Source organism: Schistocerca piceifrons, chromosome 1 (genome assembly GCF_021461385.2).
Source record: "Schistocerca piceifrons isolate TAMUIC-IGC-003096 chromosome 1, iqSchPice1.1, whole genome shotgun sequence".
Taxonomy (NCBI): Eukaryota; Metazoa; Arthropoda; class Insecta; order Orthoptera; family Acrididae; genus Schistocerca; species Schistocerca piceifrons.
In genome coordinates, this window is record NC_060138.1 from 749,462,153 (window position 1) to 749,488,491 (window position 26,339).

The 26,339-nt window shown below is 42.0% G+C and overlaps 1 protein-coding gene and 1 pseudogene across 1 annotated transcript in view; both read left to right on the forward strand.

Moving 5' to 3' along the window:
• The window catches only part of LOC124774486 (U-scoloptoxin(19)-Sm1a), a 54,093-nt gene that overhangs the window by 20,348 nt on the left and 7,406 nt on the right, over positions 1-26,339 (forward strand). Inside the window, exon 2 of the mRNA XM_047249488.1 lies at positions 24,889-25,065. Coding sequence (XP_047105444.1) covers positions 24,889-25,065 — 177 coding nt within the window. The remainder of the gene's footprint in view (positions 1-24,888; positions 25,066-26,339) is intronic.
• LOC124728830 lies at positions 25,368-25,485 on the forward strand (annotated as a pseudogene).

Below are 26,339 nucleotides of genomic sequence, written 5' to 3' on the forward strand. Positions count from 1 at the left end.
GAACAAACGGATATCAACTGCGTTTTTTAAATAGGAGCCCTCATTTTTTATTACATATTCGTGTATTACGTTAAGAAATATGAATGTTTTAGTTGGACCATTTTTTTCGCTTTGTGACAGATGGCGCTGTAATAGTCACAAACATATGGCTCACAATTTTAGACGACCAGTTGGTAACAGGTAGGTTTTTTAAATTGAAATACACAATGTAGATACGTTTGAACATTTTATTTCGGTTGTTCCAATGTGATACATGTACCTTTGGGAACTTACTATTTCTGAGAACGCATGCTGTTACAGCGTGATTACCTGTAAATACCACATTAATGCAATAAATGCTCAAAATTACGTCCGTCATCCTCAATGCATTTGGCAATACGTGTAACGACATTCCTCTTAACAGCGAGTAGTTCGCCTTCCGTGATGTTCGCACATGCATTGACAATGCGCTGAAGCATTTTGTCAGGCGTTGTCGGTGGATCACGATAGCAAATATCCCTCAACTTACCCCACAGAAAGACATCCGGGGACGCCAGATCCAGTGAACGTCATCAAATATGCTATTCAATACCGCTTCAACCGCATGCGAGCTATGTGCCGGACATCCATCACGTTGGAAGTACATTGCCATTCTGTCATGCAGTGAAACATCTTGTAGTAACATCGGTAGAACATGACGTAGGAAATCAGCATACATTGCACTATTTAGATTGCCATCGATAAAATGGGGGCCAATTATCCTTCCTCCCATAATACCGCACCATACATTAACACGTCAAGGTCGCTGATGTTCCACTTGTCGCAGCCATCGCGGATTTTCCGTTGCCCAATAGTGCATATTATGCCGGTTTACGTTACAGCTGTTGCTGAATGACGCTTCGTCGCTAAATAGAACGCGTGCAAAAAATCTTTCATCGTCCCGTAACTTCTCTTCTGCCCAGTGGCAGAAATGTACACGACGTTAAAAGTCGTCGCCAAGCAATTCTTGGTGCATAGAAATATGGTACGGGTGCAATCGATGTTGATGTAGCATTCTCAACACCGACGTTTTTGAGATTCCCAATTCTCGCGCAATTTGTCTGCTACAGCAGCTAAAACACCTACTTGGGCATCATCATTTGTTGCAGGTCGTGGATGACGTTTCACATGTGGCTGAACACTTCCTGTTTCCTTAAATAACGTAACTATCCGGCGAACGGTCCGGACACTTGGATGATGTCGTCCAGGATACCGAGCAACATATATAGCACACGCCCGTTGGGAATTTTGAACACAATAGCCATACATCAACACGATGTCGATGTTTTCCGCAATTGGTAAACGGTCCATTTTAACACGGGTAATGTATCACGAAGCAAATACCGTCTGCACTGGCGGAATGTTACGTGATACCATCCACATATACGTTTGAGTGTATTACAGCGCCATCTACCACAAAGCGAAAAAAGTGGTCCAACTAAAACATTCATATTTCTTTACATATTACACGAATATGTAATAAAAATATGGGTTCCTATTTAAAAAACGCAATTGATTTCCGTTTGACCTATGGCAGCGCTGGCTGGAGTGGCCTAGCGGTTCTAGGCGCTACAGTCTGGAACCGCGCGACCGCTACGGTCGTAGGTTCGAATCCTGCCTCGGGCATGGATGTGTGTGATGTCCTTAGGTTAGTTAGGTTTAAGTAGTTCTAAGTTCTAGGGGACTGGTGACCAGAGCAGTTAAGTCCCATAGTGCTCAGAGCCATTTTTTGAACCTATGGCACCGCCATCTACCGGGCGAACCATAGCGCCATCTGGTTTTCCCCTTCAAGCTAGACGAGTTTCGTTCTTTGTAGTTTTTTCGGTTGACGCTTATTTCGTGGGATATTTGGCCCGGTCACGATCAATGGACCACCCTGTATAAGCTTAATTCGGCTTCGTTGGCTTCATCGGTATATCTGCAAATAATCGTATTTATTTATATTTTACGTAACATATAGTTTATAAAGCCTTTTTATCCTCGGATATTCTACTCACGTCCTGACGTTGTAGACGGACATATGCCAACCTTGAGTTGCTGTCCGTAGTTGTTGGATGTAATAATGTAGTAACACTTTAAAGTTGTTCGATGATTTGATGTTTCACGTATATTATAACACGTTTTTTATTATTTTAACAGTCATAGAAATTCAAGTTTGACAGATAGTTGTTTACTGTAGCATGTTTATGTTGTTGCGGGTCGTTATAAACAACTAACTGTCAAACGTGAATTTCTACAACTGTCAAAATAATAAAAAAACGTTATACGCGTGCAACATCAAATCATCGAACAACTGTAAAATGGTAATAAAAAAAATATTACATCCAGGAACTAAGGGTAGCAGTAATAGTTTACTCAAGGCTGACATAATATATGTTGCTGGTCCCATAAAAAAGAAAGTGTTTGTAAGTTATGTTCTTCGAGCATTCTTGGTATGAATCCGAAGTTGTCAACACAACTATACTGATGTGCCGAACTTAAGGATGGAAGTAACTTTAGCGTAATGTGTCTCTGCCAAACAACACAGTTCGATGAAACTTAGACCATACATAGAAACAACTGCTACGATATAGTATAGAAGGTAACTGAAAGAAATACGCAATGAGACGAACAGAAATGATACTTTTATCCAACCACAATAATTACACCTAAGTCACTGCGATTTATGATGGTCCCCTGGACATTACAAAAAGCAAGACTAGGTTCCTACCACGGTGATCATCAGGGACAGCAATAAATGCTGTGCATCGTAAGCCCATGCTGGCCACAAGGTTGGGAAGGAACTCTTCTAATAAGGCGTACTGTTCCTCTACCAGCGCGGTTGACAACTGCCGGATGGGTTGGGCTGGGTTGTTTGGGGGAAGAGACCAAACAGCGAAGTCATCGGTCTCATCGGATTAGGGAAGGAAGTCGGCCGTGCCCTTTCAAAGCAACTATCCCGGCATTTGCCTGGAGCGATTTAGGGGAATCACGGAAAACCTAAATCAGGATGGCCGGACGCGGGATTGAACCGTCGTCCTCCCGAATGCGAGTCCAGAGTGCTAACCACTGCGCCACCTCGCTCGGTCTGCTGGACGGTTCTTGGTGCACGTGAACGTACTGCAATACGTATGCCCAACGTACCCGACACGTACTCGATAGGATTTAAGTCGGGGGCAAGGGTAGGTTCAGTCCATTCACCAGTTCTTCTCTAGTTCCAAGAGCTGCCGCACCAGCGCTGTTCGATGCGGTCGCTCATTTTCATCCATAAAAATTACGTCAGGGCCGAAGGTAGCCTAGAAATATGCACAAGGAGGTGGAATACGTTGTCACAATAACGTTGACCTCTAGAATCACTACTCAGAATGAATCTGCACTCAGCCAAAAACGCAACCCAAATACTCGTTGGTGCAGTTTCTATGCTAGTGGCACCATCGCCAACGGGGCTGTCCTCATGTGAACACTTTGAGAATACTGTTCTTTGACTGAACACCTTCTTTGTTCCGAAGGTTAATGAAATTTTAAAATAGAGAAAAACTTGTTTCATTAGTGATTACTTCTATTATAATCATAAATAATGACGTAAAAATCATACTAAAATTAAAAAAAAATTAGTGTCATCAAAATGGTAAATAAAACCCTATGTTATTAATAGTTTTTCGTGGAACACTTATTCACTTCCTACTCTACACAATATTGTTTAATTTATTTATTAGTACCGTATTATCTCCAATGATAGCTTCTTTGGGGGGGGGGGGGGGGGGATAAAGAATGTTCTTTGCTCTGTCGCTCCTTTTACCAACTTCCAAGCAAATGTAGAGCACCTAGAAACGGAAGGTGATGGCGGCAGCAAGGAAATGCAGTTGTGTAGTTATTTCATTGAAATGATCTAACAAAGGAAATGATCTGACACGGGGACATTGTTAAGTGTTAATAAACGACCTTGATGGAACTTGGCAGAGTATAGAGGGGGCAAAATAATGCAATAAGTATCTTTTTGTTTGTGTCCAGTTTCACTTTTAAGGGGTAAAACACACCCCGAAAGGTAATTCGCAATTTTAGATTTAGAGGGAATATCTTCGAAACGGTGATACATATAAAAATGTTTTTAACATGATAAATAATTAATGTTCTCCATTCCAATAATTTAAAATTTTGCAAAATATTCCACCACCATTAACTGATTTTGAAAAATAAAAACTTTAATTACAATATAAATTAAAGAAGCTTTCAAGCCACATACATCCCTGTGTAATAAAGATGGTTTCTGAAACACCATTTACGGAAAATAAATTGTACATAATGTGCTGGCGGAGTATTTTCAGCGTTCCTAATTAAAATATCTAATCATTTATTACTATTCTAAGTATTTATTTTACTTACATTTGTTCTATGTTTTAAATGATTCTTTTTACGTTTTAAATTCATAGGTTTCTTGTTGTTTAGATCACCGTTTCACATACGTGTATTTTGATAACTGAAAATGATAAGTAACTCATTATTATGACAGAAAATAATTACGATAATGAAATGCTTAAATCAAAACGGTTTTTTGCGCTATGCACACAACACGAACGAAATTTCTTCACGTAATATACACAACAGCATTTAACGGAATTTCAAATCGTCACAGGTGAACCTGTAAATTTCCTGATTTGAATTAGGCACATTTCAGTACATTGGTAAGCTTTGGCGAAGAAAATTAACTATATACCAGTGACTGTAGGTTGACTAAATTGTTTCTGAAGTGTAGATTGACATCATAATCATTCAACGGAACTAGATCTGAAAGACTTCTCACAAAGTTTTTCCAACAGCGATAGCCATATTCATTCCACGGTTGTAGCTGCGCCATCGAGCCCTGTGGGATCACCATATGTTTCTCGTTCTGGGGTACGACCCTCAAAGCGTTTTAATTCACACTGATCGCCCACCTTTTCATAGTTTTAAGAAAAACTAATTGTGAATTTGGACCGAGAATCCAAGCTCTTTGTGAAGCCCTAAAAGTCCTTGTGACAATATCGAAATCTGCTAAACAAAACATCTGACCAGGTCAAAAGGTATTTGAAAGATGCTTTCTTGTCTGTATTATTGTTAGGTTCTTGAAGTGTTAATGTGAAAGAACCATTGAGGACAAGGAACTTGTTCATCTGGTGATCCCAAAGGATTCGACGGCACAGGTGCAGCCGTGGGACGTGTACGGCTTTCGATGTTGGAAGGACTTTGTGAGAACACCTTCAGATCTGGTTATGCTGAATGACTACGATGCGAATCTCCACTCGAGAAACAATACAGTCAAGCTGCAGTAGCTAGTACATAATCAATTCTCTTCACCAAGGCTTACCAATGTACTGAAATACTCCTGATACTAAATCAGGATAAGGATCACCTGTGAAATAAGAAATCTTGCTGAATTTTGTTTTATATTAGCTTCCCCGTCATGTATATTACGTGAAGAAATTTCATTCTTTTATGTGCATGCTTTAAGTATTTTCTTACAGATTATCGTTATTGTAATTATTTTGTCCCGTAATAATGAATTGGGACTACTTATTCTTTTCAGTTAACAAGAACATGAATGTGAAATGGTAAATAATAAAACAAAAAGCAATAAATGTATAACATAAAATAACAATTTACAACATACAACACATAAAAGTAAAACAAATAATTCGACTAATAATTAATTTTTATATATTTTAATTAGGTACGCAGAAAATACTCCGAAAGCACACTGTGTACAGTTCATTTTCCAACAATGGTGTTTCAGGAAACAGATTTATTATACAGAGATTTATGTGGCGTGAAAGCTTTTTTAATTCAAGTTGTAAGAAAAGCTTTCCTTTTTCAGGATTAAATAATGGTGGTGGGGTATTTTGCAAAATTTCAATAGTTGATTATACAGTTTTCAAGAACATTATTACATGTCAACTTTTATGTTAAAAACATTTTTATACACATCACCGATTCAAAGATATTCCCCATAAAACTAAAATGGCGGAGTGTGTTTCACCCTTCAAAAGGGAAATTGGGCACAAACAAAAAAATACGTATCGCACTACTTTGACCCCTCTACCCTCTCGCCAAGCTTAATCAATATCGTTTATGAAACTTGAGAATGTTCCCTTGTAAGTTACATCTGCTCTTAACTCAAATCCTGTATTCCACTCACAGTAACCCCGCAGCTATATATCAAGTTATTTCTTTCTTTGTTTACAGCGTAAGTCGTGTTGTTTTTCTTATTTTTCTAAAACAATCACTTCGCTGATTCGTGTGGAAAACTGTAGTCGTGCAGCTTCTGAGAACTGAAGATAACCTTGACACAGTGCGCCTCTGTAGCCAATCTGTTTACACTGTAGAACAGGGCGGGTCACGTTATGCAAGTCACAGGAATCATGAAGCGACGTAATCTCTGAAGGTCTTAAGGTGAAGCCAGTGCAGCAGAAAGTTATCGCCAAGCATCGTTGTATAATCAGAATATCGTAATGGCGCGCAAATATTAACTACTGTATGTATTGGTGATGCGTGGTTGTCAACAGTTCAGCTGTGCCCATCGTCTACGTCAAATACAGCACTGCTTCTTGAATTTTGAGTAAAAAGAATATGAGTAAAAGAGGCCTCAAGAGGCGTCACTGTACATAATTTCTCCAATTTATTTCCGAGATGCCAGTTCTGGACACGGAAAGGACATTTACCGCTCGCTGTACGATGTATTAAATTCTGGGTATGGCCGTTCATTCGGAAGTTTATTACAATGTAATTTTTAAATTGTAAAGGAACTATCTGCTTGATGACTAGTATTACCTAGTGTAATATCAAATTAATGTCTCCTGAGAAAACATTCTGACCTACTGTTAGGCACCTTCACAGGTAACACAGTTTATAACCATCTCAAAAGGACAAAATCGTTTACATGTATAGTATTTGAATACCTTCGATATTGTTCTTTTCCGGCCAGTTTTCTACACCGGCTTAATTGCCAAGATTTAGAGACATGTGTGGATTTGAAACTTTATGTTAAGCAGATGCATTCTAAACAGGTAATGCTATATTTAATTGTATATAATACCGAGTAAATCTTTGATAAAGTGAAGTTGAAATGAGATGTACATATTCTAAGCCACAGAAATATGATGGAGGCAGAAGATGATCACTAACGTCACTGTGAGACGGAGTAACTCTATGACATAGTACAACATCACTATACTGTTGTTTAATTATGAAACAATGACGGGAGGAATTAAAAAGAGACAGCCAATACTCAATCAGTAATTTAAACTCAGAAAACTTCGATCCGACAACCACATATGCTGTTTCGCTAGAACATTACAAGGTGTTGGCAAGGAAGGGCAGAATGAGAGATTCGCCGACAGTGATGTAGCGCGCATCATAAATGAGAAGGTATTAGAATGAAAAATAGTTAAGTTTCGTTTCGTTAAAAGAAGACACTGAGTGTAGAACATGCAGGGAAAGCCTAATTCTCTACGTAGAATAGTGTGCTACCAAGTTTTGCAGAAAGTTTTATTGCTTTGGTAAAAAGAAAAACGTTTACTCTTTCTTATGAAGAACATCCGCCCCCATGAACCGTCGACCTTGCCATTGGTGGAGAGGCTTGTGTGCCTCAGCTTTTCTCTGCCTCGTGATGACTGGGTGTTGTGTGATGTCCTTAGATTAGTTAGGTTTAAGTAGTTCTAAGTTCTAGGGGACTGATGAACATAGATGTTAAGTCCCATAGTGCTCAGAGCCATTTTTTGTGTCTCAGCGATACAGACAGTCAAACCGCAGGTTCATCCACAACGGAGGGGTATCTGTTGAGAGGCCAGACGAACGTGTGGTTCCTGAAGAGGAACAACAGCCTTTTCAGTAGTTGCAGAGGAAACAGTCTGGATGATTGAGTGATCTGGCCTTGTAACATCAACCAAAGCGGCCTTGCTATGTTGGTACCGCTAACAGCCGAAAGCAAGGGGAAACTACAGTGGTAATTTTTCCCGACGGCATCCTCTTTGATAAAATATTCCGGAGGTGAAATATCCCCCCATTCGGATCACCGAACGGGGACACTCAGGAGGATGTCATTATCAGGAGAAAGAAAACTGTCGTTCTACGGATCGGAGCGTGGAATGTCAGATCCCTTAATCGGGCAGGTAGGTTAGGAAATTTAAAAAGGTAACTGGATAGGTTAAAGTTAGATATAGTAGGAATTAGTGAAATTCGGTGGCAGGAGGAACAGGACTTCTGATCAGACGAGTACAGAGTTATAAACACAAAATCAAATAAAGGTAATGTAGGAGTACGTTTAATAATGAGTAAAAAATATGGGAACGCGGACAAGCTACTATGAACAGCAAAGCCAACGCATTATTTTAGCCACGATAGACACGAAGCCCGCACCTACCATAGTAATACCAAGTTTATATGCCAACTAGCTCCGCAGGTGAGGAGGAGATTGAGGGAATGTATGATGAGATAAAAGAAATTATTCAGCTGGTTAAGGGAGCCAAAAATTTAGTAGTCATGATGGACTGGAATTCGATAGAAGGAAAAGCAAGAGAGGGCAAAGTGGTAGGGGATTATGGATTGGGGGAAAGGAATGACAGAGAAAGCCGCCCGGTAGAATTGTGAACAGAGCATAATTTAATCATAGCTAACACTTGCTTTAAGAATCATGAGAGAAGGTTAAATACATGGAAGAGACTTGTAGACACTGGAAGGTATCAGATTGATTATATAATGGTTAGACAGATTTCAAATCGTAAGACATTTCCAGGAGCAGATGTGGACTCTGACCACAATTTATTGGTTATGAACTGCAGATTAAGACTGAAGAAACTGCAAAAAGGAAGGAATTTAAGGAGGTGCGGCCTGGATAAACTGAAAGAACCAGAGGTTGTAGAGGGTTTCAGAGGTAGAATTAGGGAACGATTGACAAGAACAGGGGAAAAGGATACAATCGAAGAAGAATGGGTAACTTTGAGAGATGAAGTAGTGAAGGCAGCAGAGGATCAAGTAGGTAAAAAGACGAAGGCTAATACACAGGGTAACACAAGAGATATTGAATTTAATCGAGGAAAGGAGAAAATATAAAAATACAGTAAATGAAGCAGGTGGAAATGAATACAAACGTCTAAAAAATGAGACCGAAAGGAAGCGCAAAATAGCTAAGCAGGAATGGCTAGAGGACAAATGTAAGGATGAAGAAGCATATATCACTAAGGGGTAAGACAGATACTGCCTATAGGAAAATTAAAGAGACCTTTGGAGAAAATAGAACCATCTGCATGAATATCAAGAGCTCATATGGAAAACCAGTCCAAAGCACAGAAGGGAAAGCAGAAAGGTGAAAGAAGTATATAGAGGGGCTATACAAGGGAGATACGCTTGCGGGCAATGTTATGGAAATGGAAGATGAGAAGGGAGATATGATACTGCGTGAAGAATTTGACAGGGCACTGATAGACCTAAGTCGAAACTAGGTCCCGGGACTAGACAACGTAGCGTTACAGCTACTGATAGCTTTGGGACAGCCAGCCATGACAAAACTCTTCCATATGATGAGCAAGATGTATGAGACAGGCGAAATACCTTCAGACTTCAAGAAGAGTATAATAATCCCAATTTCAAAGAATGCAGGTGCTGACAGCTGTGAAAATTACCGAACTATCACTTTAATAAATCATGCCTGCAAAATACTAACACGAATCCTTTACAGAAGAATGGTAAAAGCGGTAGAAGCCGACCTGGGGGAAGATCAGTTTGGATTCCGGAGAAATGTAGCAACAAGCGAGGCAATACTGACCCTACCACTTATCTTAGAAAATAGATTAAGGAAAGGCAAACCTACGTTTATAGCATGCGTAGACTTAGAGAAAGCCTTTGACAATGTTGACTGGAATATTCTCTTCCAAATTCTAAAGGTGGCAGGGGTAAAATAAGGGGAGCGAAAGGCTATTTACAATTTGTACAGAAACCAGATGGCAGTTAGAAGAGTCGAGGGGCATAAAAGGGAAGCAGCACTTGGGAAGTGAGTGAGACAGGGTTGTAGCCTATCCCCTATGTTATTCGATCTGTATATTGTGCAAGCAGTAAAGGAAACAAAAGAAAAATTCGGAGTAGGAATTAAAATCCATGGAGAAGAAATAAAAACTTTGAGGTTTGCTGATGACATTGTGAATCTGTCAGAGACAGGTAAGGCCCTGGAAGAGCAGTTGAACGGAATGCACAGTGTCTTGAAAGGAGGATATAAGAAGAACATGAACAAAACGAAACGAGGATAATGGAATGTAGTCGAATTAAATCAGGTGATGCTGAGGGGATTAGATTAGGAAATAGACACTTAAAGTAGTAGATGAGTTTCTGCTATTTGGGAAGCAAAATAAGTGATGATGGTCGAAGCAGGGAGGATAAAAAAAATGCTGATTGGCAATGGCAAGAAAAGCGTTTCTGAAGAAGAGAAATTTGTTAACATTGAGTGCAGGTTTAAGTGTCAGGAAGTCTTTTCGGGAAGTATTTGTGTGGAGTGTAGTCACGTATGGAAGTGAAATTTGGATGCTAAGCAATTTAGACAAGAAGAAAATAGAAGCTTTTGAAATGTGGTGCTACAGTAGAATGCTGACGATTAGGTGGGTAGATTACTTAACCAATGAGGAGTTACTGAATAGAATTGGGGTGAAGAGAAATTTGTGGTAGGACACATTCTGAGACATAAAGGGGTCAGCAATTTAGTACTGGGTGAAGTGTGGGGGGTAAAAATTGTTGAGGGAGACCAAGAGATGAATACAATAAGCAGATTCACAGGGATGTAGGTTGCAGTAGTTATTCGGAGATGAAGAGGCTTGCACAGGATAGAATAGCATATAGAGTTGCATCAAACCGGTCTTTGGAATGAGGACCACAACAATAACAACAAATAACGCGTGCATCTCCAAATATACGAAATTACCTAACAGACATGCACCTGAACTTGTCTTCAAGTTTAGTGCCTATCTAGACAGAGAAGTCAAATTTCAACTCACAGGAATCAATAACTGCAAACATTCGCAAACGAAAGAAGAATTAATTCTGTTTACATCTCTGTAGTCATTATCACCACACTTTCTTTCCACAGATGTGAAACTTTTTTTTACTTTCAGGATCCAATTTGTGGGCCATGTTTGAAGTTTTTGATAGCTGTTGTGCTGTTATCTAAACGTCACTCCTTGAGAGACATTGTAAGACAGACTTACCAGATGTATAATACAGGCAAAAATTCCTGTGCAGTAAACCATAAGACAGCCCCTCCTCTGTCCATTGGAGGGTATGGTCTTGAAGGTGGAAGGGTTTTAAACACTGGCGTAATGTAACTTTTCAGTGTAGGTTGCATTCGAATATCGGCACGAAGCATATCGCGAAGTTTATTACTGCGATAATGTGTATCGAGGCAGGGAGCGTGGAACCTAGTCTGCACGGAGGAAACAAAGGCATCTGTTGACGTCGACCTCAATGTAAACAAAGCTCCATTGGACAAGAAAGTGAGAATGAATCGACTGTTTGTTGAAGTGACTATGTTCGCATTTGCTAGCAACAGTAAGGGAAATCAAGAAAAATCTACGGTAGGATCGTCTGATGGAAATTTGCACCACGTTTCTGTCGAGGAAGAGTCCTTTGCCTAGACCATGACTGTCCCGTGGACGAACCAAGCTTAATAGTGCCTCATTATCGCTCTCCATTATCCTAGAGGACAGACGTTTGAATTTTTATCTGAGGAACGCTCTAATATATTGCCCCTGGTTCTCTGCCGAGGAGGTATTCATGAGAGCCTCTTAGCTACAGCTGGGGTGGGAGCAGGCAGTCTGCTACAAAGGGTCACAGCTTCCCCGCGTTTTACCGTCTCAAGTCGCGAATGAGGCCGGCGAATGCATAGAGCTATACAAGCACGGGACGGACTGGTGGGGCTCAGTGAAAGCGCGGCCTAGACCCTCTTGGCGCAGCACGCATTGTGTTGGCGTCACGAGACCGAAGCTTCCAGCAGCGTGCGCTGGGACCTCAATCTGTCTCGCAAGAAACGATGTTAGGCACTTCACGCGAGTCTACAACAAATACGGACATATCTGTCAGTATGTGTGTGAATTCCTAAGGAACCAAACTGCTGAGGTCATCGGTCCCTAGACTTACACACTACTTAAACTAACTCATGCTGAGAACAACACACACTCACATGCCCGGGGGAGGACCCGAACCTCCGGCAGGAGGGGCCACTCAATCCGGGCGGCATCTAAGAGTGATGCAGTCGCTGTACAGTATGTATTACCACTCTCCCAGATTCCTTTACATCGATACCCTCTACTTTAGCCGTATTAACCTCATCCTCCACAGTGAAATATGACTTTAAACGATGTTCCATCCAGTTCAGTTATGCATGTCCGTTGATCCACTGGCGGAAACGGAAGTGCTACACCATAATATACTAGTCTGTCATTTGTAGATATGTTTATCACGTGACGAATATTAATAGTTAAACTTCCAATCCGCAATCAACATTAATATGAGGAACAAATATACTCTTGTTTTCAGTGTGGCATGAGAACAGTCTCTGAATGTTATCTTGAACAATATCTTCCTACGCCTGAAGCACATGCTGTGGCAAGTCATGTAGATTGTTGGCTGGAGGATGTTACGACAATATACTCGTTTCTTCTGTATCCCAGACATACTCTATAGATGGCAAATCAGGGTATCGAGCATCTCACTCAGTGATACGCACGTTCCTCGACGCGTTTGCGGTGTGAACTGCAGTGTACGGGTCTTGCATTATCCTGCTGTAATTTGCCATTTGGTACCCAGGTCATGAAGAGAAGACATGAGGGCTTTACCATTCTTGTCACGTACTGTCGACCATTCAGCACTCTTCACCAACTACCAAAACAGTCCTGTTCTCAAATCATATAGATTCCAACATAATGATCCCAGGAGATGGAGAGGTATAGGTCTCGAGGATCGCTACTTTATTTGATCCTTCGCCAGGTCGTCTATGGGTACCTTGACACCTGCTGACCACCACAGACAGAAACAGGAGTCATCGCTCAACGTCACAGGATGACATTCACTGTCCCAAAAGTCTCTGGGTCAACACAACGCAACCCTCTACTGTCTGCGGGATAATATCAACGATAAACAACGCATGACACTTCGGAAATTCAACACAATTTCCAGTCACCTGATCGTTCGCGGTGCCACTTTACCCGTATTTCGACTGTTGTCATTCGTCTAATAGTTGCAGCTAGACGAACAACAGTACGATCTCCTAATGGTGAGGTCCATTTGGAAAGACCCGTGCCGCTCTTGCGACCACTCGACTTGAGTTCGTCTTGTCACCACTCCTTCTGTTCGCACTGGTCTGTCGGTGTGATGCTGCCATGTCCCACATGCGAAGGAGTCATTTGTAAATGGAACAAAAGAAACTTATTTTTTGTTGCTATGGTCTGTCTCAGTGACGTGGCGCCTCAAACCTCGCGGCCAATCCGCGCGGCTTCTATTAGTGATGCAGTCGCTGTACAGTATGTATTACTACTCTCCCAGAGTTTTCGGATCCGCATATCCGTATAATGTGTCTATTGACACGTCGCCTCGTGACTCATAACAATTCGTTCCGCACAAATCTTAATACTGCTCTGTAAAGGGCAGAAAATTCTTACAAGAAACTGTCTCTGTAAGAGATAGTTACGCTGCAGTTCGTCACCAGTAGAAATTGTTACGGGATGCACTACAATCAGCTCCTCATAGGTATTATTAATAATAGTAACTACCGGTTGGCTTTCTACAGGACTGCGATAATGTCTGCACAACGTCTGGACTGGCGTTGAAAGAGAGGCATGTCGTCCAAAAATACCCATCGAAAAGCAACAGCTAGTGTCATGTTGTTTTCTCTCTTCTTGTAGCGCATTTGCGAGAAAAACTTCCACCTGTCCCTTACAAATGTTACAGGCAGTTTCCGGCGACGTGTTTACAATATTGATGATGAAGAAAACGTATTATTTGCAGTCCTATGTCAATCTTCTGGAAAAATGCTTGGATAAAGGTCGTCATCATCTCTTTGACTAACGAGGCAAGTTTAGATGGTCACAACTCCCAACAGTTTGTATGAACCCTGTCTGATTATGCATGAGAAACTCCAAGATCCAATCACTGGACCGCAAATCGTACATCGCGAAAAGTCTTCTTTTGATCTATCCTTCGGTTCCTTGCAAAGTCCTTTGCAACAAAAAATAAAAGTTCGTAATAATAGCCCCAGTTCAGATGTGAGAGAATCAAACTGTCACACGAAATCAAACATTCAAGTTGCCAAGAAGACATTATGATTTACATCGGCTTCAACAAACGTCGCCGAGCACGATATGTTGACCAAGACTTTCTCCTGTTAGCTATTGGCTCTACAGCCTAGTACTGTGAAGTCGCTGAAAAATTACGCACCCCTGGACTGACTCATAATACGCCGAGTGATGGGATACGTCCTGGTATCGTGTCGGACCTCCTTTGTCCCGGCGTAGGGCAGCAACTGGACGTGGCACGGACTCAACAAGTCGTTGGAAGTTCGCTACAGAAATATTGCGGCATGGTGCCTCTACAGCCGTCCGTAATTGTGAAAGTGGTCCGGTGCAGAGTTTGTGCACGTACTGACCTCTCAATTACGTCCCAAAAATGTTCGACGAGATTCACGTCGAGCGAGCTGGGTGGTCAAATCATTCACCTGAGTTGTCCAGAATGTTCCTTAAACCAGTTGCGAACAATTGTGGTCCGGTGACATAGAGCATTGCCATCCACAAAAATTTCATCGTTATTTGGAAACATGAAGTCCATGAATTGGTGCATATGATCAATGATAAGTTCAGCTGGACCACTTCGTTGTCCTTGGTGAGACGTAATGCCTGAGATTCTCGGCACACTCTTGACACTGTAGATCTCGGAACACTGAATTCCCTAACGATTTCCGAAATGCAATGTCCCATGCGTATAGCTCCAGCTACCATTTCGCGTTCAATGACAATTAAGTCGCGTCGGAAACATTTTCACGTGAATCACCTGAGTACAAATAACAGCTCCGTCAATGCTCAGCCTTTATACACCTTATGTTCGAGATACTTCCGCCTTCTTTATATGTGCTTATCGCTGTCCTATGACTTCACCTCTGTGTGCTTGTCTTTGAGAATCACAATTTGATTCGTAATTTTGCCTGTCCCTATCAGTTTCATGTTTCGTCTTAACAACATGACAAACAGTTGAAAAATGAATATCTCCCTGCTGCTTGTGCGATCTGAGGTTTTCCCGGCTTACATAAATCTTGAAAATTTCTCGGGTATTCAGCCGGGTAGTGTCGTCCAAAAGGCGCGGTATTTCGGCAAGCCGACTTCTTGCCATCTGCAGGCGTTCTTGGTGTCTGACTGCATGCTGCTTCTCACAGGCTGTTGAAATGTGCCCTTTGTTGTCCTCGAGGAGTCGCAATCAGCTTCTAGATTTCGTGAGTTACGAGCAAGTCCTAAAAATTGTTTAACATTTACACGTGGAGCACATCTTGTAGCCATTTTAGATAACACCAGCATTTGCCCTGTTCTGAACAAAATGCGATATAAATCGAAACTGAATAAATCTGTGGTCAAATGAAAGACAGCATTATGTCCTTCGCGTGATTCTCTAGCTGTCTGGTATGCCACATGGACCGCTTTCCATTTGAAAATTACTAGTTGAACCCAAGATTGTTGCTTCCAAAATCATTTTGACGACATAGCAACGCGTTGTTTCCCCCTGTAGCATCTCGTACTACGTGATTCTGTTTATGCACCTGTTTTATAAATTCAATTCTACACCTATGGACCACCCTCTACATTGCAACAACAGCTTCTATAATGTGTACTACAAAATTTTATTGATTTGACGCCATTAATCACAGAACAAAATATATGCTTCACAGAAATTATTTGGGTTTCCACCAGGCAGCTATACGGTTTCTGTATTCCCTGTAAACTTCCATAGTCCACTATTACCGTTTAGAGTTTCTTAAAATTCTTGCATCTTGAAGTCATTTTTACTTCTGCTTTTACAAGTTATATATGTCATGTAAGTCATAACAGTTATAATCAGTAAATCACCTTGAACCGAAACTATAAAAATTGCTGCGAATATCTAGTTCACAGACTGTCGCCACAGTCCCAGCATACAACACGAGTTTATATCGATGTAACATTATGTAGAATGGAATGAAGACAGACACGAAATAGTGCTGTAAGACGTACCCTATTTCCATATACAAGTAATATACCACTTGATTGTTATTTGTGGCTTTAAAACGACCTACAACGTTACCTTACGCATAACACTCACCAGAAGAAGTACTGGACAATTAAAAACTTTAAAAACTGAGCTCTCAGTTTATCAGGGAGTATATAATCAACGGCCACTCCGGCTGGTCTATATAACCTGCCTCGATGGTGGGATAAGCGTAATGACATCGACTAGTTAAATGCTTGTTAACAGCTAAAGGTGCCCATCAATTGATGAGGTAGTTTCCACTGTCGCAGGTGTCAACTCAGGGCTAAGGGGGTGTAGAATGAAAACCAAGGGTCTCGAAAATGCCAATGAATCACAGAATACTTTCCACTTGCTTGCTGACGGCCTGCTCATATTTCATCCACAAGTGGAGCGGTTCAAGCAGTATCTTACTTTGTATACATGAATTATTACGGCACTGTTTACTTTTATTGAAATGATTTTATGTCTGCCATTTGACTTTACATTTGTCCTACTTTACTCATTCTCCGTTCTTTCTCTTTTTTCCTGTGTTTTTCACTGCCTTCCAAGTCCCAAACGCTCCGACATCCGAGCCACGCTGTATCAGCGGCCTCGTCCCCGCACAAGACACGGCCCCATAACCGCGCTGATTCCTGGGGCAGCATCTCATGGCCTAACTTACCCACCCACTATTATCATTCACTGTTCACATTTCCTCGCCCTTTAAAAAAGATTCCGGGGAGAGCGGTCAAATGTGCGTGAGTTTTGTCTATGTTATTGTATGAATGTGTATGTGTGCTGTGCTTCCTTTCCGAAGAATGCTTTGGCTGAAAATTTATGTGAACACTCTTTTCGTCGTGCCTGCTTTATGCTTGGCGTGGTAGTAGCAATCTATCAGTTTCACACTGTAGTTATTCCCTCTTGAAGTTTGTTGTAAATAATCCACTGCACTTCAGCAGGAACAATTACAATACCAGGAGAAAAAATGTCATTCAATACGCCACACTAAGGTTGTCTGTAGCACAAACAGGGGTTCACAGTGCTGCAACCAAAAGTGTTGATCACTTAGCCATTGATATAAAATGCCTGACACCCAGCAAAGTAAAATTAGAAACTGAACTGAAAACGTTTCTCTTTGATAACTCCTCCTATTTCGCGGAAGATTACTGTTATATGCAAATGGTGATGGGTAGGAATTACTGCCTAATGTCTGTCTGTCATTAATTAGAAAATGTAAAACTAATAAATGATCAGCATGCAGGCATGTTAACAAAATAAATGATGTCAATATATAATTACTGGTTCCATATCATTACTATTTATCGTGCAAAAGATACATGGAACATGAAACTAAGCAACTAACTATTGGTATATCACAAAGCAAAGTATAGACTTATATGCTAAAACGAAGCAGATGATCAAAGTAGAAGCACATTCCAATTGTGCTGTTCTTGAAAAACTGACAGAGTTACAGGCGATAAATATTTCGGAAAAAGAAGCAAATTGGTTACTGTTCGCAAGGTAGGCCTACATCTTAAGGCCGGTTCCCACTAGAGCGCGGCAGCGCGGCGTGCGGCAACGGCGGCGGCAAGCGTTTTCCGCTTTGACGCGGCGGCTCGCGGAATTGGCGTTCCCATCTGGAAGCGGCAGACGCTAGCGGTAGCCAATGACGGACAGCCACTGAGGTACGGGGCGGGACCCACTGAAACGCCCGGTGCGTTTGATTAACTATATCTTACACCTACAAGAATGAAAGACGAAGTTGGGTGAAGACATACCAAATTTTCATTTTCTGTAGAATGTACTCTTTCACATATTTCATTATTCATGTTTTCTCATTTCACCATAAACACATTGAAACAATCAATGTACGACAAAAGAGATTATTCAGATAGTTAAGCGAGACAAAAATTTAAAATTTGATACGGTAGCAGGTACAGGAAAACAGTAAGAACACAAAGGCATGAAAGTGGAAGCCACCTGGTAGAATTTCGCACAGAGCATAATGTAATCATCGCCGGCACCTTGCTTAACACTCATGAAAGAATAATACATATTTGGAACAAAGTTTTCGAAACCAGATTTTAAATTATAAGACCTTTTCCCTGTGCAGACGCAAACCTACAATACTTTATTGGTTAAGATCTGCAGTTTACAACCAAAAATACAGTAAACGATAGCAAATTAAGGAAATGGAACTTGAATAAGTCAAGACCCACAGTTATTCGATAATCTTATTTACCGTAATGCAACGACTGACTGAAACAGAGGAAGGAATCCGCTAGAATACGAATGGATATCTTTGAGAGAAGAAGTGGTGAATGCAGCAGAGTATGTTAACGGGAAGAAGGTACAGTAGAAATCGTTAGATAAAACGTGATATATTAAATTTGACAAGAGGGAAAATTATAAAAATGCAGCAAATAAAGTAGGCCATGGGAAACAGAAATGTCTAAACATGACGTCGACAGAAAGTCCAAAATTGCAACGCGATTTTGCACATTGAAAACATAGGGGAGTGAAAATGAGAAAGAACAAAGAAAACTTTCCTCAAAGGAGAAGCAACTGTCAAGAGCTTATTAGGCAAGTCAGAACTAAGCAAATAAGAGAAGGCATTCCTGTGAAATGTCTGAACACGCAAAGCAATACTGATCCTACCACTTAGATAAGTAGACACACTGAAGAACTGCGAAACTGTGTTTATAGCATTTGCATGTTTAGAGAAAGGTTTTGACAATCTAAATGAAAACATTCTTTGAAGCTCTGGAGATGTCAGCGATAAAACACAGGACCACAAGATTATCTACAACTTGTACAGAAACCAAACTGCATTTCTAAGACTTCAATGACTTGAAAGGGAAGCAGTAATTGAGAAGGTAGAAGTAGAGATGACATAAAATGAGGACTGTCAATAGCAAGAAAGCGTTCTGAAAAAGAAAATTTGTTCACATCGAATATATATTATAATGGTTGGATACTATTTTACAAAGGTATTTGTGTGGACTGCAGCCTTGTATGTAAGTGAAACGTGGACGATGAACAGTTCTGTCACGAAGACAATGGACGCTTCAAAACGTGGTGATCAATAAGAATGCTGAAGATTAGATATGAGGATCGTGTAACTAATGAAGAGGTACGGAATTAAATAGAGGAGGAAGAGGAAATTACGGCACAACTTTGACTACAACAGGGGTAAGTTGACAGGACATATTATGAGGCGTCAAAGAGTGAGGACAAAGGGGTTGGGTGATAGTATTCTGATAATAATCATCTGTTGAAATGCTATTCTACTATTTTATCTATTAATGTAAGCAGTGAATTTACTCTTCCATGCACTCTTCCACAAAACATTTAAACCAAAACTGAAATCAGCTGAACACCAAATCTTTCAACCACTGTCTGACAACTACTGGATTCACTTTCAACTTTCTATAACTATCACTGACTAGCCACACGCACATACAGATATAAGGAGAACAAAAATAAACAAACATTAGTTTTCAGCATATAATTCTGCAGGTTGGCAACATGTACATAAACAAACCAGACAGGAAGGGACATGAGGTGAACACACTGTAGTTACGACTTCAAATCAGAGTTTTCGGTAAAACGTCTACTGCTAGTGACAGAAAAAAACAGAGCGAACATGAAAATGTGCTTATGTTCCATAATCTAAGTTTTAGTTCAACCTCCAGCATGTGACCAGGTGAAGGGAAACGTATATGTCCGCCTGTCCGCCAAAAACTCGGTTCACTGTAAGTAATCAGTCATTCACGTAAAAAAAGATGTGAACTGTTTTATAATCTGCAAGTATCACATATCAAAACAAAACTGGATCATTCTAGATTCCACCGAAGGTGCCTTAAAGTAAAAGGCGAAACGCGTCTTCAATCAGTGAAGTACACTGGATAAAGAAAAAAAAGTTTCTTACTTACCAAAGGGAATAATCAATAGCTGTAGATATTTAGTAAATTACATCTTATGACATACCAGCAAATTAGTTTCGGTTTAACTTCATTCCACATGCTATTAAATGCTGTTTAAAAAAATTCATCTATCCCTTCTGAAAAACTGTAGTTACTTTCATATCTCGGTAGATAAACAGATTTAGGATATTTATCATGCGACGAAATACATGACTTTTCACAAGTTATCGTTTGCAAAAAAACACGTTTCGATTTCTTGAACCGTTTACGAAATTTGCGGTTGATACAACCACACGGTTTACGACGAGCAGGACGAAGTACCGGTCGCGTCGCGAGCGACTTGCGCGCGGTCACCGCACAGCCCGTCCGCCGACATATCATCCAATATCTCGAGAACGGTGATAGCTATCGATCTGCTCTCAGCTTTATAAACAATTTCGATATGTTGACTAAATTTCATACGCAATGATGTATTACCTAAAATGAACTGTACGCAAAGTCCACGCAATGCGTTTTTACCTCTGCACACTCATTAAAATTTCGTGTAAAGGTTTACGTAAATGCGATACAGCAAGTGACCACAACGAATAACGAAAATAAATTCGGTCCTTTATCGAGAGAAGATATCAGGCTGTAACATACCCAAGAATCAAATTTTTCTGCCGAATAGTTTCCTTGGAATCGGATGATAAGTATTTCATTGCTGCCGCCGCGTCCGTGCCAGCGGTTCGGCGAAAGTTCGTGTGGCCAGGGGTTCCGTTCCTGACGTCACGCTCAGCGCGTTCTGTGATTGGCGGCGCGCACCTGGAGCGCAGCACGCGGCAGCGGAAGCGGTTCGACATGGGCAAACCGCGACGCAGAGCCCGCCGCGGCGTGCCGCTGACGCCATTTCCATGGCAACCACGCCGCTGACGCGCGGTTTTGACGCGCGGCAGCCCTAGTGGGAACCGGCCTTTATGCATGCTAGGCTAGCATTACTAAAAAGCTATTGACAAACATGTTAAAGAAAACTATCCATTTTAAGAGGTCTTAAGCGTTTGCGACCATTCCCTTCATCACATTTATAGCATTCCACAATGCTGGAAGATGTTTAAAAAATTATGTCTGTTTTTACCTAGTAAATTTCTGTTATTGGCCACACACTAAATGACACGTCATAGGTAAGATTTCAAAGTGAGAAGATGGTTAAACTACAGGGAGACTAGTATAGTGGCAATATAATAAAACAATAACTCCATTCTGCATGGACCTATACCTCTATGCAGTCCTGTTTCTTTGACATTTCAATAATCATTCACTTTGTAGACGTGCCCAAGATACGATAGCATCGCTTGCTTCTTTAGTAATTGCACACGTTTATGAGCTAGCAAAGAACACTTAGGTAAGTTTTTTGCAAACGTGAACCCTAAAAATGTTGTGCATACGAGAACAGAAAACGTTCGAAATTGCCTTTCTTACACTATTTTGTTCATTAAGCCCTGTAATTTTAGTATTTAAAATAGCTGTTACGCGCACACAACAGAAATAATGAACAAGGAGCAATGATAAACAGTAGTCTGCTAATCTTTTGGGCTACTTAAAATGGCGGCAGGTCCAGACCACTCAGCTTTCAAAACAACGTACAGCGTAGGTCTGTAGCGTCATCGCCCTTCTTTTGTTTTATCTCCATACAGTAGATAAAAAAGATACAAAAACTATGATGTATAGAGTGCTTGCAAAGGAAAGTATTAAATTTCTTTAACATTACGCAGAAATAGTTTCGTTAACTAAAAAATAAAACAAAGTTCTTTTCCTTGTGCAGGTACGTTTAACTACTATTGAAAAATTAAGTTTCAGTTATACAAGTATTGGATTACTATTTAAATTCCACTCTATTTTTCAACACTTGTTAATTGTATCTGCAAATGAAAAAACTTTGTTTTCACTTTTAGCTAGTGTAACTATTTTTGCGTAGTATTAAAAATTTAATACTTTCCTTTGTAAACACTTACATACACTGAAGCGCCAAAGAAACTGGTATAGGCATGCGTATTCAAATACAGAGATATGCAAACAAGCAGAATTCAGTGCTGCGGTCGGGAAAGACCATACACAGCAAGAGTCTGTCACAGTTGTTTGATCGGTGACTGCTGCTACAATGGTAGGTTATCAAGATTTAAGGGAGTTTGAACGTGATGTTACAGTCGGCGCAGGAGCGATAGGAGACAGCACCTTCGAGGTAGCGATGAAGTGGGGATTTTCCTGTACGACCATTTCACGAGTGTACCGCCAATATCGGGAATCCGGTAAAACATCAAATCTCCAACGTGGCTGTGGCCGGAAGAAGATCCAGCAAGAACCAGACCAACAATGTCTGTAGAGAATCGTTCAACGTGACGGAAGTGCAAACCTTTCGCAAACTGCTGCAGATTTCAGTGCAGGGCCATCAGCAAGTGTCAGCGTGCGAACCATTCAACTAAACATCATCAATGTGGGCTTTCAGAGCCGAAGGCCCACTCGTGTACCCTTGATAACTGCACAACAAAAAGCTTTACGCCTCGACTTGTCCCGACAACGCCGACATAGGACTGTTGATGACGTGAAACATGTTGCCGGGTCGGACGAGTCTCGATTGAAATTGCATCGAGCGAATGGACGTGTACGGGTGTGGAGACAACATCATGAATCCATGGACCCTGCATGTCAGCAGGGGACTGTTCAAGCTGGTGGAGGCTCTGTAATGGTGTGGGGCGTGTGCAGTTGGAGTGATACGGAACCTCTGATACGTCTAGATACTACTCTGACAGGTGACACGTTTGTAAGCATCCTGCCTGATCAGCTTCATCCGTTCTTGTCCATAGTGAATTCCGACGGTCTTGGGGAGTTCCAGCAGGACAGTCTGACACCTCACACGCCCAGAATTGCTACAGAGTGGCTCTAGGACCACTGTTCTGAATTTAAACTCTTCCGCTGGCCACCGAACTCCACACACATGAACATTATTAAGGATCTCTGGGATGCCTTGCAACGTACTGTTCAGAAGAGATCTCGACCCCCTCGTAGTCTTACGGATTTATGGACAGCTGTGCAAGATTCATGGTGTCAGTTCCCTCCAGCACTACTTCAGACATTAGTCGAGTCCGCGACACGTCGTGTTGTGGAACGTCTGCGTGCTCGCGGGGGCCCTACGTGATATTAGTCAGGTGTACCAGTTTCTTTGGCTCTTCAGTGTATAATTTATGTTTTGTTTCTTGTGTATAAATAATATCTGTGTAAGTCGCACGTAATTTTATCTGTGTTTGCGACATTCAGTTGGCTGACGATGCCCTAGGAAGCCGAAGCCGGTTCGTGCCAAAATAAAAATAATTTTCGGGACAATGAAAAGTGTTTGCCGTTTAATACTATTTTTGTGTTTGTTGTAGTAATAAGAAATTATTCCAGAATGAGATTTTCACTCTGCAGTGGAGTGTGTGCTGATATGAAACTTCCTGGCAGATTAAAACTGTGTGCCGGACCGAGACTCGAACTCGGGACCTTTGCCTTTCGCGGGCAAGTGCTCTACCAACTGAGCTAACCAAGCACGACTCACGCCCCGTCCCCGTAGGTTCGCAGGAGAGCTTCTGTAAAGTTTGGAAGGTAGGAGACGAGATACTGCCAGAAGTAAAGCTGTGAGGAGCCGGCACGGTAGCCCAGCGTGTTCGGTCAGATGGTTAGCAGCCCTCTGTAATAAAAAAAACTGAGTTAATCGATCAACAACGAACTTAAACGGATGTCTTACGACGTCCGCCCCGAGCAGATGCAACGAACGAAAGCGAACAAAATGAGATTTTAAAAAAGCCAGCACGGTAGCTCAGAGTGCTCGTTCAGAGGGTTAGATACCCGCTGTAATAAAAAAAACTGAGTGAACGGATCAACAAAGAACCTGAACGGCTGTCATCGGACGTCCGCCAGGAACAGCTTCATCGACCATTATAGAGCAAAATGAGGTAAGTCCGCAGCTCATGGTCTTGCGGTAGCGTTCTCGCTTCCCGCGCACGGGGTCCCGCGTTCGATTCCCGTCGGGGTCAGAGATTTTCTCTACCTCCAGATGACTGGGCGTCGTGTGTATTTCATCATCACCGAACTGGCGTCAGCTAAAAAGGACTTGCAATTTGCCGGCACGGTAGCTCAGTGTGTTCGGTCAGAGGGTCAGTCGCCCTCTGTAAAAAAAAAAAAAAAAAAAAAAAAAAAAAAAAAACCTGAGTTAATCGATCAACAACGAACTTAAACGGATGTCTTACGACGTCCGCTCAGAGCAGATAAAGCGAACAAAATGAGATTAAAGAAAAAAGCGATCTAAACGCAAAACAAAAAAAAATTGTAGAGCACTTGCCCGCGAAAGGCAAAGGTCCCGAGTTCGAGTCTCGGTCCGGCTCACAGTTTTAATCTGCCAGGAAGTGTTAAGAAATTATTATTATTATATCAAAACAAATATTATATTGTTTTTATTACCAAAATCTCATGCATCTGTAGTCGTTAAAAGTGGGTGTAACGGCGGGGCCGCTTGTTTATTTATGTGTGTGTGTGTGTGTGTGTGTGTGTGTGTGTGTGTGTGTGTGTGTGCGTGCATGTATGTATGTATGTGCGTGTGAGAACTGAATCCGTGATCGGCGCCTGTACTGACGCCGATATGAAGTGCACTTGAGCTGCGTGCAGAATGTGTGAGACGTGGCTGTCGTGGTGTTCGCAGAGGCGACGCCACGTCCGGCGTCGGTGGCGACGGCGGCGACGTTCCGCCCCGAGGCGGCGTGCTCGCGCCAGGGCGGGCTGTGCGTGCTGGCCGCGGAGTGCCCGCCGGGCTCGCTGCACAACACCACCGGCCTCTGTCCGCAGCAGCAGCCGCAGGGCGTCGAGTGCTGCTACGGCCGTAAGTATACACCACTGTACATGGTACACACTACGAGCCGCACCTCTTTCTCCGGCTACAATGCTGGCGCCCGACATGCGAACAGCTTAGCCCGAGGTTTTATGGAATTAACGGTATAAAAAACAGATGACTCACGCGTTATTTAGCAAAATGAGAGTACGTTGTTGTACTTCGTAGTTAATCAGCTGTAGACAGGAGAGGGGGGAGGGTGGGGGGTGGGGGGTTGGTAGCGATTAGTGGTGTTCCACACAAAAGATTTAATACGGGGTCTTCCAATTTATCACATATGTTAATCATCTTTGGGCAACGGCCTTGCCGCAGTGCACACACCGGTTCCCGTGAGATCATCGAAGTTAAGCGCTGTCGGGCGTGGTCGGCACTTGGATGGGTGACCATCCAGGCCACCATGCGCTGTTGTCATTTTTCGGGGTGCACTCAGCCTCGTGATGCCAATTGAGGAGCTACTCGACCGAATAGTAGCGGCTTCGGTCAAGAATACCATCATAACGACCGGGAGAGCGGCGTGCTGACCCCACGTCCTTCCTATCCGTATCCTCCTATGGAGATGACACGGCGGTCGGATGGTCCCGGTAGGCCACTCGTGGCCTGACGACGGAGTGCTGTTTTAATCATCTTTCATTTCGTATAAATCAAGCCGAAATACAGGGGCAGGACATAAATATTACCGTTTCTAATAAGGAGTAGAAATAGCCGTTGGTATTCAAAACAGCTTCCTGTCTTCTCAGAAGACGTAAATACAGGTACCGGTACTCTATTGCTTTTAACGGAATCTTACACCACTCTTCCTGCAAAATAGTGGCAAGTTCAGGTAACGATAATGGAGATGGATAGCGATCACGCACCCTTCTTTTCAAAGAGGTTCAATAATATTCAGACGTAATTACTATGGCGGTCGGGGAAGATGCAGCAATTCATCCTCGTACTCACAAAAGCAGTGCTGGACGATGTGAGATTTGCGGCCGGCCGCAGTGGCCGAGCGGTTCTAGGCGCTACACTCTGGAGCCGCGCGACCGCTACGGTCGCAGGTTCAAATCCTGCCTCGGGCATGGATATGTGTGTGATGTCCTTAGGTTAGTTAAGTTTAAGTAGTTCTGAGTTCTAGGGGACTGATGACCACAGCAGCTAAGTCCCATAGTGCTCAGAGCCATTTGAATCATTTTTTGAGATTTGCGAACAGGTGAACAGGGGCCCTGTCGTTTCAGAACACCGTATCACCATTGGGGAATAAACACTGGCATGGACCTCATTGGCCA